Source organism: the organism of the source record quoted next, unplaced genomic scaffold, assembly GCF_019419815.1.
Source record: "Pyrus x bretschneideri cultivar Hongxiangsu unplaced genomic scaffold, Pyrus_bretschneideri_v1 Contig61, whole genome shotgun sequence".
Classification (NCBI taxonomy): Eukaryota; Viridiplantae; Streptophyta; class Magnoliopsida; order Rosales; family Rosaceae; genus Pyrus; species Pyrus x bretschneideri.
In genome coordinates this window covers 286,102-304,877 of record NW_025999800.1, presented here as the reverse complement: position 1 = coordinate 304,877, position 18,776 = coordinate 286,102, and the positions used below count along the sequence as shown (strand labels likewise).

Here is an 18,776-nt window from a genome sequence, read left to right as displayed (position 1 = left end):
AATGTGTTTTAGGCTGCATGTTTGACCCAATTTGTCACATCCCAACCCTCAGCTCCAGTGATATTGTCCGCTTTGGCATTCTCTGCCCGCAGACAGAGCTACCGCACGGTTTTGTTCCTGCGGACCGGTACTCAGCCGTAGCCAGCGCCTGCCCTCCCCTCAGGGAGTCCGCAAAAGGCCTCACTGAAACTTAAGGTTGGCAATGGATATATAAGGCCCAAAGACCACGCCCTCACGGGCGATGTGGGATACTACACAATTATTCCTCTTCAAATTCACTATAAATTCATACGAGTTTCAAGTAACATTTCGTAAAGTATTACAAGCTCATAATCACTTGAGCTTTTATCTCATGCTATAATTGACCAAAATATGAAGGAAAATCTATCAATTTTTATATATTATATGTTATATAATTAATAATATTTTATGTAATTTATGTTATATAATAAATATCACTTATTTATACGATATATAATAAATTAGTTAAATTCGCTAAGTCTACTTAGGCGCTAGGCATTAGGACATATCACGTTACTCGACTAGCGCATAACGTCTTGTAGAGCCCTATTCATTAGACAATTATATAATGGAATTACATTATATGAACGGTGCTTAAATTCTCCTTCAAATATTCTGGTTAGTCCAAATTCTCCTTCGAATATTTCGGGTAGTCTAAATCCTCATTCAAATATTCTGGTTAGTACAAATCCTCATTCAAATATTATGGATAGTTCTATATAAAGTGAGGTCACCAAGTTGAATGAAGTATTGTCTAATCCTCTTCCAGACCATGGACTTAGACCTCGAACAGTTGTCAATATTTTCTAGGACCTTTTGCCCTTTCAAATTTCGCATCTTTCCTCAACAATTCTTAGCTTTGCCACTATCCCAAAGTGATTGGACGCAAAGAAAAATGTCCCTAGAGTGATGATAAATTGTCCCCGCTCTCTTCTACCTACTCACTTTTTAATAGTTTTTAATACCAATTTTACCTTCTTGTAAAGTGACATCTAAGGACCAAAGTAGAAAAACAAAAACAAAAAAGAATTCTCTTCTCTGTTCACTAGCCTATATTGTTGCAGAATTAACATGGATCTGCAAAATCTTCAAAGATATAGCCCCTCTAATGTTCCTAAACTTTGGTGTAACAATGTCTCTGCCTTCTCTTTAGCATGTAATCCAGTATGTCATGCTCACACAAAACACGTGGAAATAGATTACCACTATATAAGAGAACTAGTTTTGGCAAATTTGGTTAGAGTTCAGTATGTCAGTACTCAACATAAAATTGCTAATATTCATACTAAGTCAATATCCAAGGCCAGATTCAAGTTTCTACAGTCCAAGCTTTCTCTGAGTTCCCCTCTGATTAGCTTGAGGGGGGTGTAAAGAGACACCTTATACTTAGATATTTTAGTTAGTGTGGACAGCTGTAAATTGGTTACAACTGTTATGTAACTAATCCTTGCGTTACTTAGTTAATCAAGTGTGATTAGTCACTACGCTTACTTAGCAAAGCGTAAATATACTCATTTGTAATTACTTCTCATTAAGTAATGAAACTCAGAAAGCAATTTCTCTGTCTGTAATTAGAATATTATTTTCATTACTCTAACAAGGAAAAAAACATTTCGCTATAACTTATGGTGCCTCACAAATCCAGTGAAGCTCTCCTATAATCGCCGTGGCATATATGCTATTGTCATCACCCGATCCGACTCATTCCCATCCCAAAAGGGGCGGCTGAAGTTTTTGTGCAGTTTTGGATTGTGCAGACTAGGGGTGGGTTCAAAAAACCGAAAACAGAAAAAAACCGAAAACCAAACCGAGGTCGAAAAAAACCGAACCGAAACTACCAAACCGAACCGAACCGAATTTGGTTGGTTCGGTTTCGGTTTTTGAGGTTTGGAAACCGAACCGAATTGAACCGAACCGAAAAAAAAATCATATATAAATACTAAAAATACATGTTGTTTTCAGGGTTTGAACCCTTTCCTTACGGGTTGGGGTTGGTTGTTGCAAGCCAACTTGACTGTAGGCTTTCTGTTGTTATAATTGTACCAGTAATTTATTTATAGGTTTCTTATGTTTAATGCTTTATAAAATTTCTTAACTTTACAAACCATAGCTGTCTCACTCCCATTTCATTTCAGATCTCAAACGCCTCTCTGTTCCGTCCGCTGCTTCCTCTTTGCCTTTGCTTCCTCTCTTTCTCTCTCTCTCTCTCTCTCTCTCTCTCCCTCCCTCTCCCTCTCCTTCCTCTGTTCCTCCAAATCACTCTCTCTCTCCAGTCTTCTCCTGTCCTCCTTGCGGATTTCTTCTTCCAAACCATGATTTTCGCTCGCCCTTTTCGAGATCTGACAAAAAGAGGAATTGAAAGAGCTTGCGACGATCATGGCTATATCGCTGCAACAAAGGTTATGGTTTTATTTATTTGTCAGTTCATAGGTTTTTAATTGTATGGTTAGCCATTTGAAATTTATGTAATTTAAGGTGAAAAAGTTTGTATTTTTCTCTAAATATGTTTTGGAATTTTCTAGATCTATTGTGGACTTGACTATGAATTTGAATGTGGGCACTGGGCATGCGCTATTGAAGTCCGATTATGGTATTTAGAAGAACCCAATTGCTTTTTTTTTTGTTTCGATTTGCATCGATCAGTTAATTTGTTGAGTTATTTCATGATTTTGTAAATTTTAAAGTTTTTGAATTTTGAATCCTGGTGATGTACATTTCCTTGAAGAATATATGTTTATGTATTTGCTTAACTTTTGAAAATTTGAATTCGTTCTACTTGATCACAAGTAGTTGAATTACTTGAATATATTCAGGATTTTGAGGCTCTCAATTCTCTGATATATGAGAACTGGGAGGTTGATAGGTAGGTTCCTTCCATTTACATCATTTAAAAATAAAAATAAAAAACCGCAAAAAAACCAAAACCGAACCGAAAAAAACCAAAAAAAAAATGAACCGAACCGAACCGAACCGAACCGAAATTTCGGTTTGGTTTCGGTTTTGGCAAAAAACCGAACCGTTTTGAACCGAACCCACCCCTAGTGCAGACCTTGTTGGGCTTAGAAGATTTCCATAGTTTTTGGGCAAGCATAGTTGTTGGATAATTAGTGTGGCCTGACGTTTCTTAAATCACCGTTTGATAATCATTTTAGTTTTCATTTTTTCAGAAAACTGGAAAATGAAAATTTGTTTAGTTTCCAAAAAGTGTGGGACAAAATTTTACAAAGAAATGATTGTTAAACGACTCTTAACTAGAATGCAGCTTTAGTAGACTGCCATTTATTTCTCTAAACTACCATCTATATCTAAACTATTTTTTCAATGAAATGATTGTAAAATAATATTGTCTAGTCATATTTATCTCCACTTATAAATGAGAGATTTCATGTTCGATGATTGTTATTACGAGTTTGAATCAAATTATTAGAGCAATCCCTATTGTCGAACTAATCATGTACTAATTATAATTAATAATTACTTTGATATGCAAAACGATAACTACGAAATAGGATTCGGAGTTAAGAATTCCATTATAACACATTCGTACAGATGAGTAAGATGGTTAACCAATTCTTTGATAATTTCAAGCTAGATTCCTCCGAAATTGAATCATTTTTTCTACTCAAATACAAACAAATATTTTTATATTTCCACTTAAGTCAACCCTTCTCTGGTTTACAGGCCATACAGCTGCAAAACAACAAAAATATAAATAAAATAAAATGAACATCATACAGCTGGAAGTATAGGTTTGCCAAAGAAAACTCAAAGTCCAATTAAATATCTATACTATTTACTATAATTTTAATTTTTTGTACTGTAATTCGACAATTACCAATGCTCAGTTTGCTCACTCAATCAAGATCGTAATTTGCTGCTAGATTTTTATTATATCCGAGGCTTATTAATAAATAACGGACATTAATAAAAATTAAATTTTGGACTTCCGAAAGAATTAACTGCTTGACGAAAGCGTCCCTTTTTATAAAAAAAGATAAAAAATAAAAACAAGAGAAATGTCATGATGAAACAGTTGTAAGCCATTCCATGACAAAATATTAATTTTCAAGTTCACACATTAAGGCCCATTTCCAGAGAATCAAGGTCCCAAATCCGGTTGGGCCAAGTTCAAGCAAGGGCATAACAGCTTCCAATCTCTCTCTTGGATGTCGTTTCCCTCTCCTCCATTCCCCGTTCTAAAACTCTTCGTTTAGCGTCGGCTAGACACCGCTTGGGGGCTAGGTAGTTATCGACCGCCTTGAGTAATTCCCAACTGGTTTAGGTAGGTAGGGCCTAGGCGCCCTTCTGGACCAGTCTAAGCATTAATCGAGGTTGCGATTTTTATTTAGAAAATAAAAAACTTTTATTTTTGAAACGCGGTTGCTAACTGAGACACGCTACTTTACTAATTTTAATAATGTGGTTTTACATCTTTTGGGAAACAAATTTTGTAGCTAATACCTTAGCTAGACAAGGTCACTCGTTACAAAATTTGCATGTTTGAAAGTATAGTATTACTGATAAGGCGTATAATGCTTTCATGTTTGATTGTATTGGAACCAGCTGTACAAGGAGTTTCTCTCATCGAATGAATTACTTTCTCATAAAAAAAAAAAAAACAAAAAAAAAAAATAGTGATGGAGCAAAACTAGAGATCATTATTAGGAGATAAACTCACTTGTAAGTAAAGACACTATATGAAAATTATGTATTAAACGAATAATGCACTTTTTTTTTGTGAACAATTGATATTATCTACATCAAGGGAGGTGGAGAAGTGGGTTAAGCCTCACAACGGTTGTAGCAATAATGTGATTCAAATTCGTCTCTTGCAATAATTGAACCTAAAACATCTCATTTATCAGTCCGAGTATTTTATAATCCGAAATCAAAGTTTTATTTTAATTTCGAAAACCAAAGAATACTAAATCTGCAACTTTTGTAGCTTTAGTTCCAACTAAGAAGAGATCAGGAAGAACTCTCTCCCACTTCCACACGCGACCTCTTAACTTTGACCATTTTGTTTTTGTTTTTCAATTGTTGTCTAATCAAGTTACCCAATTTGTTCTTTTAGTTATTTGCAACTAGCGGAGGGCACACAATTTGTGTGTATGTGATTAATTTCTCTTAATAAGTGCATATATTTTTTTTAATATTACATAATTATCGTTTTGTCCTCTTTATGTAAATATTGTGTATCAAAAGTGAGAGTAAAATTAGAAAAATAAGTATATGATTGTTATTTTCTCAAAAAAAAAAAAAAAAGAGGGTAAAATAGGAAAAATAAGGATATGATTGTCATTTTGTGAAAATGTGCAAAATTACTATTTTACCCTCCTTTTGTCAATAATGTGTATCAAAAGTGAGGGCAACATAGAAAAAAGGGAAAAAAGTTGACAATGAGGGTTCTCTTAATAATAGTATATAGATTAAGTTGTGCATTTCTATGTGTCCACCTTTGCCAATGTGTTTTAGGCTGCATGTTTGACCCAATTATTCCTCTTCAAATTCACTATAAATTCATACGAGTTTCAAGCAACATTTCATAAAGTATTACAAGCTCGTATCACTTGAGCTTTTATCTCATGCTATAATTGACCAAAATATGAAGGAAAATCTATCAATTTTTATATATTATATGTTATATAATTAATAATATTTTATGTAATTTATGTTATATAATAAAGTAAATTGGTTACAACTGTAAATTGGTTACAACTGTAGCTTGAGGGGGTGTAAAGAGACACCTCATACTTAGATATTTTAGTTAGTGTGGATAGCTGTAAATTGGTTACAACTGTTATGTAACTAATCCTTGCGTTACTTAGTTAATCAAGTGTGATTAGTCACTACGCTTACTTAGCAAAGCGTAAATATACTCATTTGTAATTACTTCTTCATTAAGTAATGAAACTCAGAAAGCAATTTCTCTGTCTGTAATTAGAATATTATTTTCATTACTCTAACAAGGAAAAAAACATTTCGCTATAACTTATGGTGCTCACAAATCCAATGAAGCTCTCCTATAATCGCCGTGGCATATATGGTATTGTCATCACCCAATCCGACTCATTCCCGTCCCAAAAGGGGCGGCTGAAGTTTTTGTGCAGTTTTGGATTGTGCAGACCTTGTTGGGCTTAGAAGATTTCCATAGTTTTTGGGCAAGCATAGTTGTTGGATAATTAGTGTGGGCTGACGTTTCTGAAATCACCGTTTGATAATCATTTCAGTTTTCATTTTTTCAGAAAACTGGAAAATGAAAATTTGTTTAGTTTCCAAAAAGTGTGGGACAAAATTTTACAAAGAAATGATTGTTAAACGACCCTTAACTAGAATACAGCTTTAGTAGACTGCCATTTATTTCTCTAAACTACCATCTATATCTAAACTATTTTTTTAATGAAATGATTGTAAAATAATATTGTCTAGTCATATTTATCTCCACTTATAAATGAGAGATTTCATGTTCGATGATTGTTATTACGAGTTTGAATCAAATTATTAGAGCAATCCCTATTGTCGAACTAATCATGTACTAATTATAATTAATAATTACTTTGATATGCAAAACGATAACTACGAAATAGGATTTGGAGTTAAGAATTCCATTCTAACACATTCGTACAGATGAGTAAGATGGTTAACCAATTCTTTGATAATTTCAAGCTAGATTCCTCCGAAATTGAATCATTTTTTCTACTCAAATACAAACAAATATTTTTGTATTTCCACTTAAGTCAACCCTTCTCTGGTTTACAGGCCATACAGCTGCAAAACAACAAAAATATAAATAAAATAAAATGAACATCATACAGCTGGAAGTATAGGTTTGCCAAAGAAAACTCAAAGTCCAATTAAATATCTATACTATTTACTATAATTCTAATTTTTTGTACTGTAATTCGACAATTACCAATGCTCAGTTTGCTCACTCAATCAAGATCGTAATTTGCTGCTAGATTTTTATTATATCCGAGGCTTATTAATAAATAAAGCACATTAATAAAAATTAAAATTTGAACTTCCGAAAGAATTGACTGCCTTGACGAAAGCATCCCTTTTTGTAAAAAAGATAAAAAATAAAAAATAAAAACAAGAGAAATGTCATGATGAAACAGTTGTAAGCCATTCTATGACAAAATATTAATTTTCAAGTTCACACATTAAGGCCCATTTCTAGAGAATCAAGGTCCCAAATCCGGTTGGGCCAAGTTCAAGCAAGGGCATGACAGCTTCCAATCTCCCACTCGGATGTCGTTTCTCTCTCCTCCATTCCCGTTCTAAAATTCTCCGTTTAGCGTCGGTTAGACACCACTTGGGGGTTAGGTAGCTGTCAACTGGCTTGAGTAATTCCCAGCTGGTTTAGGTAGGCAAGGCCTAGGCGCCCGTCTGGACCAGTCTAAGTATTAGCTGAGGTTGCGATTTTCATTTAGAAAATAGAAAACTTTTATTTTTGAAACACGGTTACTAACTGAGACACACTACTTTACTAATTTTGATAAAGTGGTTTCACATCTTTTGGGAAGCAAATTTTGTAGTTGATACCTTAGCTAGACAGGTTCACTCGTTACAAAATTTGCATGTTTGAAAGTATAGTATTCTTGATAAGGCGTATAATGCTTTTATGTTTGATTGTATTGGAACCAGCTGTACAAGGAGTTTCTCTCATCGAATGAATTACTTTCTCACAAAAAATTAAAAAAAAAAGGAACCAAAAAAAAAAAAAAAATACTGCTAGAGCAAAACTAGAGATCATTATTAGGAGATAAACTCACTTGTAATTAAGGACACTATGTGAAAATTATGTATTAAACGAAAAATGCACTTTTTTTTTGTGAACAATTGATATTATCTACATTAAGGGAAGTGGAGGAGTGGGTTAAGCCTCACAACAGTTCTAAGTGATTCAAATTTGTCTCTAACAATAATAGAACCTAAGACATCTTATTTATCAATCGAGAAGAATACTACTATATTGTAGTACTAAATGACGAATAATGCACTTTTTAAACGGGAAACGCCACTAAAACTCAACCGGCCTTCCTCTAGATAGACAGCAAGGAAATCATTTGCTTGATCTCCTTGAATACCGCCTGCATGACTCGTGCAACTCTGAAAATTGAAATTTTTTTTTTTTTCTCCCTTCTTGATTGTTCCTAGCAAATAGTGTGCTGTACTGGTGACCTCTAAGTAGCCAACCGCACACATATACTACTCCAAAAATACTAAAATAATTAATATTTTATTTATTGAAAAGACAAAACTCCACAAAAATATGCTCCATGATCTTGTTAAAGCTTAAATATTGTGTTACGCTCCCTTCAAAACCAATTCATTAATTTTTATTAATTTAAGATTATCAACTAATTATATAATCTAATAGTATTGTACTATTCATACTGCATGTTTATTCACATGAATAACGACGTTTTCTATTTGTATTTTTTGAGTTCGATACGATGATAACTTGTCAATAGCTGGCTCACTATGTTCAATCTCCTTCATTTAGAGTAAGAATATCGTTGTATAAAAAATAAAATTACTAATAATGCAATTATACGATTGATATTCTTAAAGAGGTGCAAAATGTTGCATGTGCACGTGCAAAGCATGCATGCACGTGAATGTCGTCAGTAGATTAGTTGACTTCATTAATTTCATCATTAAGTTCTTTATTACTATTATTATTATTATTATTTAGTTAATCAATTAGTGTATTAATTAGTTAATCATAGACAGCAGAAAACTTAGGCCAGCCAGTGCTTCGCTGGCATGTATGATATATTTTGCAGAGCTGGCGCGATTAGAAAGCCTTTTTCGAAAAATACATGGGATGGTATCTTCGGGAGGCCCAAGCCCAAATTGATGAAGAGTGGTGCTCTTACTTTGGGCCTTGATTGCGGATGCATTATATACACAAATTTAATTATTTAAACATTTTAATGACAATTTTGTCTAGTTCCGTAGGTATTTGATGTTCTAGTACTTCTATTTCTAGGCCAACTCTGAACCTTGTTTATTTATAACAAATAAGAAATTGCCACGTTAGTTATTTAATGTTACGGTCTAATGATATTTTTCTTTATTTATAAGTGAGAGGTCTGAAATTTGAATTAAAATCAAATTACTATGGTCAGCCCAATGTGAGACTTAAATCACTCCCTCACCCATGTAGATAATATTGTATGTATTAAAAAAAAATTATCATATTAATTGGTAATTAACATGCAGCCGAGAAAGAATTAGTCTAGATTGACGCTTTGCTTCTTGGTTCTTTCATTCTTCATGTTTTTCAAATGTTTCTCTATTGTATAGTTTGACTGTCTTCCGATTCTTTTTCAATAACTTTTTTATGCAAACAATATTCTACATTAATTCTTCTATTAATACAAGAGTGATTCGAACTTTGGGTGCAAAGAGTCACACTGCTTTGACCAACTTATCTAAGTCAAGTTGTGTTGATTTCTTTATTTTATTTTTTTGTATTACTACTTAGTCCAAAAACACGAAGGGAGAGAGGAGAGACATTGAATCCAAGACGTAGTGAATTGAAAAAAAAAAGACACTTACAAGATATGATGATTTCTAAATGAGTAAATAAAAGGCTAGAACCTCACTTTGATTCAACAAAAATGTCACTTTCCAAATTTCCTTTAAAGTACCAAGTTCGTTTGTGTGTCGTGAATTATTAGGACAATTTATTCAAAAACTCTCGAATGCCGTCAGTATATGTACGTTGAAGACGAAGAGTAATATTCGTGTTTGATTGCTTAGAGTTTGAATGGAATGGTCAAAATTCAACCCCAATCAAAGTCTATATATTGTCATCCGTTTTCCTTTCATTCTTCTTCACTCTTTATATCTTGTTCTCTTGGGTAACGTCTTAGCGGTAACCTTCTCGTGTTCGCCTATGCGTTTGCCGTAGACTAACTGCTGGAACCGCTCTAACACAAACATTTCTCAAATTTCCAATTTTCTTTTATAACATAATGATGTTTTGCAATAATATTTGGGAGGAGGATTACATAATGGAAAATATGACATCAAACTTGTTATTTACCATTTTCAAACTTAAATGTTTTCACTTACAATTGAAGATGAACATTAGTAGAATGTAGTACTCGTTCAACAATTTAATAATTTGACAATAGAACAAAAAAGATTAATCATGTTTTGTACATCTCCATGATATAGTTAGGATTCACGCCGATCCTGAGTTATAACTGTACTAGAAAGGAAAATACTATGATTAGTCACATACGCGCTGGTTTGGTATTGCTGTGCTTTGAAAAAAAAGCTGCTTCTGCTGTGCTGTGAGAATAAGCAGCTGTGAAATAAAGCAGCAGAGTGTTTGGTAAACTTTTTTGTAAAAGTGCTTTTGAAAAAAAAAAAAAAACAGTATTAGAGTGTTTGGTAAACTTTTATGTAAAACAGATGTGAAAAAAAATCGATTTTTCAAAGCTGGGTTTTGCAGCTTCTTGTTTTTGGCTTTTTTTCATCCAAAACTGTGAAAAAAAAGCTGAAGCTGAGTGTTTACCAAACACAAAAATAGCTCCCAGCTTTTTTTGATAGCAGCTTTTTTCAGAATCACCTCAGTACCAAACCAGGTCGTAGAATGATCGATTTCTGACTGTAGATTCATATAGAGGGGTTCACTTAGCTTGTGCATATCTACTACTAGTAATGAGCGCAGTCTATTTACGTGCAACCAACCGTAACTAAAACTTGTGATCATCACACTAAACATATATAAATAAATAAAAATTGACATACACATCTTTTTGAAGCCTTAACAAATACTATTCAAACGTCCTGAACCAATAATACAATGACATGTGCTAGTCTCTCTCGACTCACAGCATAAATTCACCTTTAGACCATCTCTAATGGTTGGGCTAAAAGCTAAATATTTTAGTCCGGAAAATTTAGCTTTTAGCCCAGAAACAGCTTTTCTGCTCCAACCGTTCTAGCTTAAAATTTTAGCCGGGATTATTAAAGAATAAACTTAGGCTATTTTTTTTTGTTAAATTAAATTTAAAAAATAAATAAATATGTAGACTATCGTAAATTAATTTTATGAACATTTTAATCTAAAAAAATTTAAATTCCGATAAATATTGGGTGGAGTCCACTCTAATTTTTGGGCTAAATTTTGAGAGGAATTTGGCCTTGGTTTAGCATTTAGCATTTAGCCCAAATTTTTTCCTTGGGTTGGAGTGGGTTCGGAGGAAAATTTTAGAGGATAATTTAGCTTTTAGTCTACCATTAGAGTAGGTGTTATGAGTAAAACACCGGCGCCAAAAGAATTTCCCTAGTGTTTCGGACAGTTATGCTACTCGAAGTAAGGAAAAGTCCAAACTGTCAAATATCTTCAAACCAGAAATTTAACAAAATCCCACAGCTGCCTTTTTTGAAGGACCATCCTATTTCCCTCAACTTCCCCATTCGTACCCCCAAAATTTCAATTCCCCACTCATCACCACCACAACACCCCACCCCACCACACCATCACCGCCGCCGCCGTAAGCTCGAAAGTCTGCGTTTCATTTCATGGAATCTCCACCGCCGCCGCCTTCGCTTCAAGAGCTAGACGCGGCGGAGAATATTATTCTCGTCTGGGACTCCACGGCTTCCGAGGAGGCCCGAGAGCGAATGATATTCGACGGCCAGCGCGACGAAATCGATCGCTACTTACAGGCCGTCGATGAAATCCAACGCTCTCTGTCCTCAGCCACGCTTGCTTCAGAGGGCGAACAGTCCAAGCTCAACTCTGCCATCCAGATCGCCATGGCTCGGTTGGAGGACGAGTTCCGCAACATCCTCCTCAACCACACCACTCCCATCGAGCCTGACTCGCTTTCCTCCGCCGATCCGAGCTCGTCAACTCACTCCTGCGTCGCTGATTCGAACTCCGAGTTCGAGGATTACTCGGCTGAAGACGACGGCGGTTTGACCACACCTAAGGCCTCCTCCATCTATGCCGGTGACGTTGACGAGCTTCTCCAGCGCGGCGATTCGTCGAACACTAGCAGCTACCGGTCCGCCAGCAGCATCCGCGAGCTCGATCTCATCCCCTCCGATGCGGTATTCGATCTCCGCAACATCGCTGAGCGGATGATTGCCGCCGGCTACCTCCGCGAGTGTATTCAGGTCTACGGCGGCGTCAGGAAGGGGGCGGTGGACTCGAGTTTCCGGAAGCTGGGGATTGAGAAGCTGAGCATCGGAGACGTTCAGAGGCTGCAGTGGGAGCAGCTGGAAACCAAGATCCGACGGTGGATACGCGCCGCCAAGGCCTGCGTGAGGACCGTCTTCGCCTCCGAGAAGAAGCTCTGCGAGCAAATCTTCAATGGCATCGGCACCGCCATTGACGACGCTTGCTTTATGGAGACAGTCAAGGGCCCCGCGATTCAGCTCTTCAACTTCGCCGAGGCCATCAGCATTAGCCGGAGGTCGCCCGAGAAGCTCTTCAAGATTCTCGACTTGCACGATGCTCTGATGGACTTGATGCCAGATATCGAATCGGTTTTCGAATCGAAATCGTCGGAGTCGATTCGGATTCAGGCGGTGGAGATCTTGTCGAGGCTGGCGGAGGCAGCGAGGGGAATTCTATCTGAGTTTGAGAACGCCGTGCTTCGCGAACCGTCTAGGGTTCCCGTCCCCGGCGGAACGATTCATCCATTGACTCGGTATGTGATGAATTACATCAGTTTGATATCGGATTATAAGCAGACTTTGCATGAGCTTATTGTGTCGAAGCCCTCCACGGGGTCGCGGTACTCGGCGATCCCACGACTCCGGATATGGAGTTCGCCGAGTTGGAGGAGAAGACCCCTCTGGCTCTGCATTTGATTTGGATTATTGTGATTTTGCAATTTAATTTGGATGGCAAGTCTAAGCACTATAAGGATGCTTCAATAGCTCACTTGTTCATGATGAACAATGTTCATTACATTGTTCAAAAGGTGAAAGGGTCTCCGGAATTGCGGGAAATGATTGGAGACGATTACTTGAGGAAGTTGACCGGGAAGTTCCGCCAGGCAGCTACTAGTTACCAGAGAGCTACTTGGGTAGGTGTGTTGTATTGTTTGAGAGACGAAGGGTTACATGTTAGCGGGAGTTTTTCTTCCGGGGTGTCAAAGAGTGCTTTGAGAGAGAGGTTCAAGTCCTTCAATGCTATGTTTGAGGAGGTTCATAGGACCCAAGCTACTTGGTTGATACCGGATACTCAGCTTAGGGAGGAGCTACGGATATCTATATCAGAGAAGTTGATCCCAGCATACAGGTCGTTCCTTGGGCGGTTCAGGAGCCATATAGAAAGTGGGAAGCATCCGGAAAACTACATCAAGTATTCGACCGAGGATTTGGAGACCGCTGTATTGGATTTCTTTGAGGGGTACTCGGTATCCCAGCACTTGAGGAGGAGATCTCAGTGAATGTGATCAAATTGAAGTTAAGTTTTGCAAGTTTAGAAACTAGGACACATTCTTTGAATTTTTTGGGGAGTGTTTGGGTGATGATGGTGCTGGTCAGTCTGGGATTCATTGAGCCTTCCATTTCATTAAAAATCCTACATAGTTCAATATTCTGTTGATTGGGGGAGGTCAGATTGAGATCTATTGTAGCTCTACAGAGCAGCCAAGTCTACACGCCCGAATGCTTCTGCCCTGTAAGCATGTTGTTTATTATTACTACCACGATCTAGATTTTGTTTCATTTGTTCATATTCGAATTGTTGTGCATGTGTGTTGTTCCATTTTTTGTTTTAATATCAAGAAGCCGCTTCTTATAGTAGTAGCTCCAGGTTACTTGTATACCATGTCATATATTTTAGCTTTTGATGAGGCAGATTTCCGAAACACACTTCAGATTTATAACTTTTCTAGAAATGAATGAGTTAGTTTTATGTTAACCGAAAGTTGTTTGTATAAACATTCGCCATCACTCTGCATACGCATAAATTTCAACCGAAAAATCATTTGAAGGTTATTGGCACGTCGGTAAAAATGCGTATTTACATACAGTTACTTGGTCCCTCTATCCCTTTCGGTTTTCAGGTTAAGGTGCCTATGCCATCTCTCTTTCGGTTTTCGGTACGTTAAACGACTCAACTTTTGTTGTATTGGTTTTGTTTCTTATGTAATATGCTGATAACTTCACTTGATAGCTTTCTGTATCTTACTAAACTGATAATTACGGATTGAATTTCGCTCCATGAACGTAGCGAAGTTTGGATAGGGTGATTTTATAACGGAAGGTGTAACGATATTGGTTTAGTATAGCAACTAGCTCTTAGTACAGCGATGTTGCTCGTCCCGTTGTTGAAACAGCTGCCAGTTACGCAAACACCTGAAAACCATGTGCACAAGATTAACCGGTGATTTTGCTTCTTTCGTTGCTCGAAAGTAAAATATCTTCGACTAAATTTGCGTACTACCTCGCAAGCATGAGAAATTTTTAGTTACGACGGAAACACAAATGGTACACCACGTGTATTAATAGAAGTGGTGGGAAATTTTATTTTTTAAGTTATTAACACACATATCTTACCATTTGTATAGTGACACGTGATGTACCATCATATGTACCGGTCACATTGAAAAATCCTTGCAAGCACAACGCCAATTTAGCCCTGAACTCAAACTGAGGGAAAGCACTGAACAAATATGTGAACCGCCAATGAAATTTCTACTTTCGAATACAAGCGATACTATTATTTAAAGTTACATTGGGAAAGGAAACTGAGTTTGAACGCAGAACACAGAGAGTCGAAGGCTACAATCACTAGAACAATCGACCACTTGCAAACCGCCAATGATATTATCACAAAGAAACACAACAAATCTCCTTTACCCACCTTTCTTCTACTCGTGAGAAAATTCAGGAACCAATTAAACAAATACATTAAGGACTAAAAAGCAAACATTAAATTACGCGAACTAATTTTATAGTCTCAACATACAAATTTCTATGCCATGATCCGTGCTCCTCCGTGTAACATGTGTTCCCGAGCAGCTGGAAATTGTTGCAATGTCAACAAATATTCCAGCTGGGTTCTGTTTTTACTCTATCTTGTCTTCTCCATCGTCGCCATTTGAGGCCCCATTGCTGCTCTTCACCGGTCTAGTCTCCAGCGCATTACCAGCATCCTTAGCAGGCGTTAGGGCCGGTTTTATGAGTGTCAAACTCGTGTCGTCCTTGTCAAACTCTTCGCTATCTCCAGAGTACGCATATCTTGTCAAAAAAGGAAAATAGTGTGGGGATACGGTCATTAGATAAAACAAGGACCAAGGACGCGTTCAATAGTGTTGAAACACCACCGACATGTGATTGGGATGGCAGTTAATAAAAGAGATAATTCATGTACCAACAGAAGGATTCGAGAGATTTCACGTAAATTATGGGAAACGTCCCATGTGGCATGTTAAACACGAACAAAGTTTTGAACGTTAGGATGAACGAAGAAGAATCATGGAAGCCATGTATTTTACCTTGTTGAGGTCTGCGATGGCGTCCAAAGAATGCAGATGACACATAGGAGAGAGAAAGATAAAACTTGCCAGAAGGCAGGGACGATCCATGCGTTCTGCCACTGCTCATTGTAAACATCATTTGATTTGAAATACAGCTGCAGGTACAACGTTGAAAAATATCAAACGTGTAATAACTGAATTAAACAAATTTAAAACAAAGAAAGTTGCGTGTGAATGGATTCAACAGACGCAAATCATTTTGCGCAAGTAAAAATTATCCTGACCATGTTAAGTCCACCACCAAATCACAAAAACTTTATACTTTTCTCTCTTCCTATGAAAGGGCATGGATGTAGGTTAAAAGATTACCTCATAGCATATCCAACCCACGGACACAATGACAGTTACTGCCAACGCATTGGTAAACTTCCTGTAAATGTCTAGTTTAACCATCATTCGCCTAGCCTGTCACAAAACAAAAGCAAGAAAAAGTAATCAACAAGGTAGCTGTATGTTAAAGCTCTTCGATTCACAATACGCAGCACGCTTAATCCCTTGCATAAGCACAAACATGAAAGTTACAGGATCAACTATTAAGACCTGATGGCGATGATTGGGTAAATTACAATCAAGTACATGTATGATGTAGCCGGCATATACCACATCTATAGATGAATAGTAAAGGTTGGTTCTCATATTGCCCATAGATTCAACTTCAAGCACCTTTATTCTTTCATTTTGGTGAAACGGAAAACATAAGTTGAACAGATTAATATTTGAAAAACTAATAATTCACTGATATCATTGGAATGAAAATTAAGGTACCTGAAGCTTTTTCAAAGTTGCAGAGAGGGAAGTAAATATCCAAAGAATGAAGAACGCATCCAATACTGCCACAGGAAGAACCAAGAACAATCTTGCCTTCCCAGAAAGATCACTTACTGCACCGACATTTTCTACCATCTCAAGAACCTCAGATGCTAGGAAGAAGGTCAGTCCGAGCAAAATCACCTTTGATGTAAGCCCACCAAGGGAAGGCCTCACAACACCATAGCCCATAGAGACCATTAAAAGTATCACACGTGCTACCGTGCGCTTGACTGTCCCAAAGGTAACAGCCCATACAGTTATCCCAGTTGGCCTGATGCCTGTCTCGTTGAATTCAGCATACTCAAAATACCACAAAGCCATCTCAAACATACCGAGTGTTATTACCAGAGTGATGCAGTTCTGCAACGGGAAAACTTCTCTCCAGAATCTTGCATACTGTGAGAACCAACCGATCCCGAGTATGACAAAGGCAAAGGACATAAACCCATAGAAACTCATAAAAGGAGCCATTCTACCAGGTAAATACCCAGTAGGATTTTTCCATATAGTTTTCCCCTCCACAACCACATCCTTAATACTCAGATCACAATGAATAAAATACAAATTGTACATCCCGGTTTTCGTAATCGGTATGGATTTGGACGGCAATGTAGCAACTTCCTCATACTCTTCAAATGAGACACCAAAAACCTGGGGCCAACCTGGATTCTCAGTCGACTGGCGGTGAATGATCTCTCCTTGTGCACACACCCCCAATTTCGCCAGATCCCCTGAGCAACATACCGCTCTTTGACCACCATAAGCTGAACCCCCAATGGTCTCTCTATCTTCCACCTCAAAAACAATGGCATGGACTGGCCATGAGCTCAGGTTTGCAGATTCTCTGCTCCTCCGAAACGTAACCTTTTCGAAGCTGGTTTCAAATTACAATAGCAAATCAGATAATGGTTTTGTATAAACAGGGTGCAACAATAACACACGAACTGGGTTAATCACATGGAATGGTCCCAGTAAAAAAGCTGCTGACTTTGTACTAAACAAGCAATTTACGAACCCAATAAATCAAATACTCAAATGAACTCAATTTGTGCATCAGATCTTAGCCAACTGCAAGTTAAAACTGGAGAAGCAAAGAGAGTGAAATGGGGAAATGGAATTCTATGATTTACTTTACCGTATGAAAGAGTCGCCGTTGACTGAGTCGGAGGCGGACTGAGCAGGGGCAGAAGAGTAAATTCCCTCGCTGCCGCCGTGGACGACGAAGGCGCTGCCTTTGGTGGCGAATCTCTCAGCAGGCGTACTTGTGGACCGATGCCTCCGCGCTCAAAAAGCAGAGCAGAAACGCAAGGAGAGCAGGAGCTGGAGAGCACCACATTATAAATTCAAATCCTTAAATTCCCAATTCTACAAAATGTCGAATCTGAGAGACCTCGAGGAGAAGGAAGTGGAAGCTTCTCTCTGTGTGGTCTGTGAAATGAAATCGGATCTGTTTTTGTATACTCACTCTCTCTCTCTCTCTCTCTGTCGTGTGTGGCTAATTCAACTTAGGAGCTGCTGGGATCATGTTAAGTATGTTTAATTAATTAATTAGTGTTTTAACGTTTTGGGTGGAGATAGTTTCGTGTGGAATGCACGTATGGGGTGGTTTTCATCTGAGTGGGTTTAGAGCCGGTTAGTCAGCACAAACGTCGGTGACGTGAGAGTGTGATTATTATTATTACTAGTATATGTCCACATTGTGTGAAATTTTTTATTTTTATTCTTAAAATAAAAGAAGAGATCAAGAGAGTGAGAGATATAATACGGGAGTGGGGAGAGGGAGAGAGGAAAAGAGGGTTATTTATTTATTTTTATAATAAAATTAGAGAGAGGAAAAGTGGAGAGTGTGAAATTACGTTACTGTTTTTAATTTTTTTGTTGTAATAAAAGACAAAATGTCTTTTCATTCTCTTTTGGTTTACAAAGAGGGATTCATTAGTATGTAATTTAGATTACTAGCATATGACCACGCACAAAATGTGCATGAAATTTTTTACTTTTGTTTTTAAGATTGAAGGAGAGAGAGAGAGAGATAATGGGGAGAGAGGTTTATTTGTTTTTTTTTCCTCTCAATTTTTTAAATTAGAGATGAGAAAATTAGGCTTGAACAAAAAAAATAGCAAGATTTTGTTTTGTGAAATTACGTTTATGTCCTTAATTTTTTTGTTATGATAGAAGACAAAAATGTCTTTTCACCATTTTTTGATTGACGAAGAAGATTTCATTAATATGTAGTTTGGATTATTATTAGTTACGAGATGACAATGTACTTTGTCTAGTGAGTCGAGAGGTACGCAATGACTGGAATTAGTGGCGCTAAAGACAGCATTCGAACTCGAGTTGAGAGCTCCAAACATACAATGTGTGTGGGCATCCGCTAATACGATTAATGTGTGTGGGCAGTTACGTGATGAT

General features: G+C 37.2%; 1 protein-coding gene, 1 long non-coding RNA gene and 1 pseudogene across 2 annotated transcripts; 2 read left to right on the top strand and 1 right to left on the bottom strand.

Moving 5' to 3' along the window:
• Positions 1-2,077: 2,077 nt before the first annotated feature.
• On the top strand, positions 2,078-2,771 carry LOC103927852. The gene is made up of 2 exons (XR_007253801.1): positions 2,078-2,420; positions 2,544-2,771. It is a non-coding gene; the product is annotated as an uncharacterized LOC103927852 (long non-coding RNA).
• An 8,800-nt stretch (positions 2,772-11,571) lies between these two features.
• On the top strand, positions 11,572-13,936 carry LOC103942399 (exocyst complex component EXO70A1). Its single transcript, XM_048572530.1, is given in 2 exon segments — positions 11,572-12,796; positions 12,799-13,936. Coding segments are annotated over 2 exon segments (1,881 nt in total). The 3' UTR covers positions 13,455-13,936.
• Positions 13,937-14,683: 747 nt separating this feature from the next.
• LOC125471769 lies at positions 14,684-17,889 on the bottom strand (annotated as a pseudogene).
• Positions 17,890-18,776: the final 887 nt, after the last annotated feature.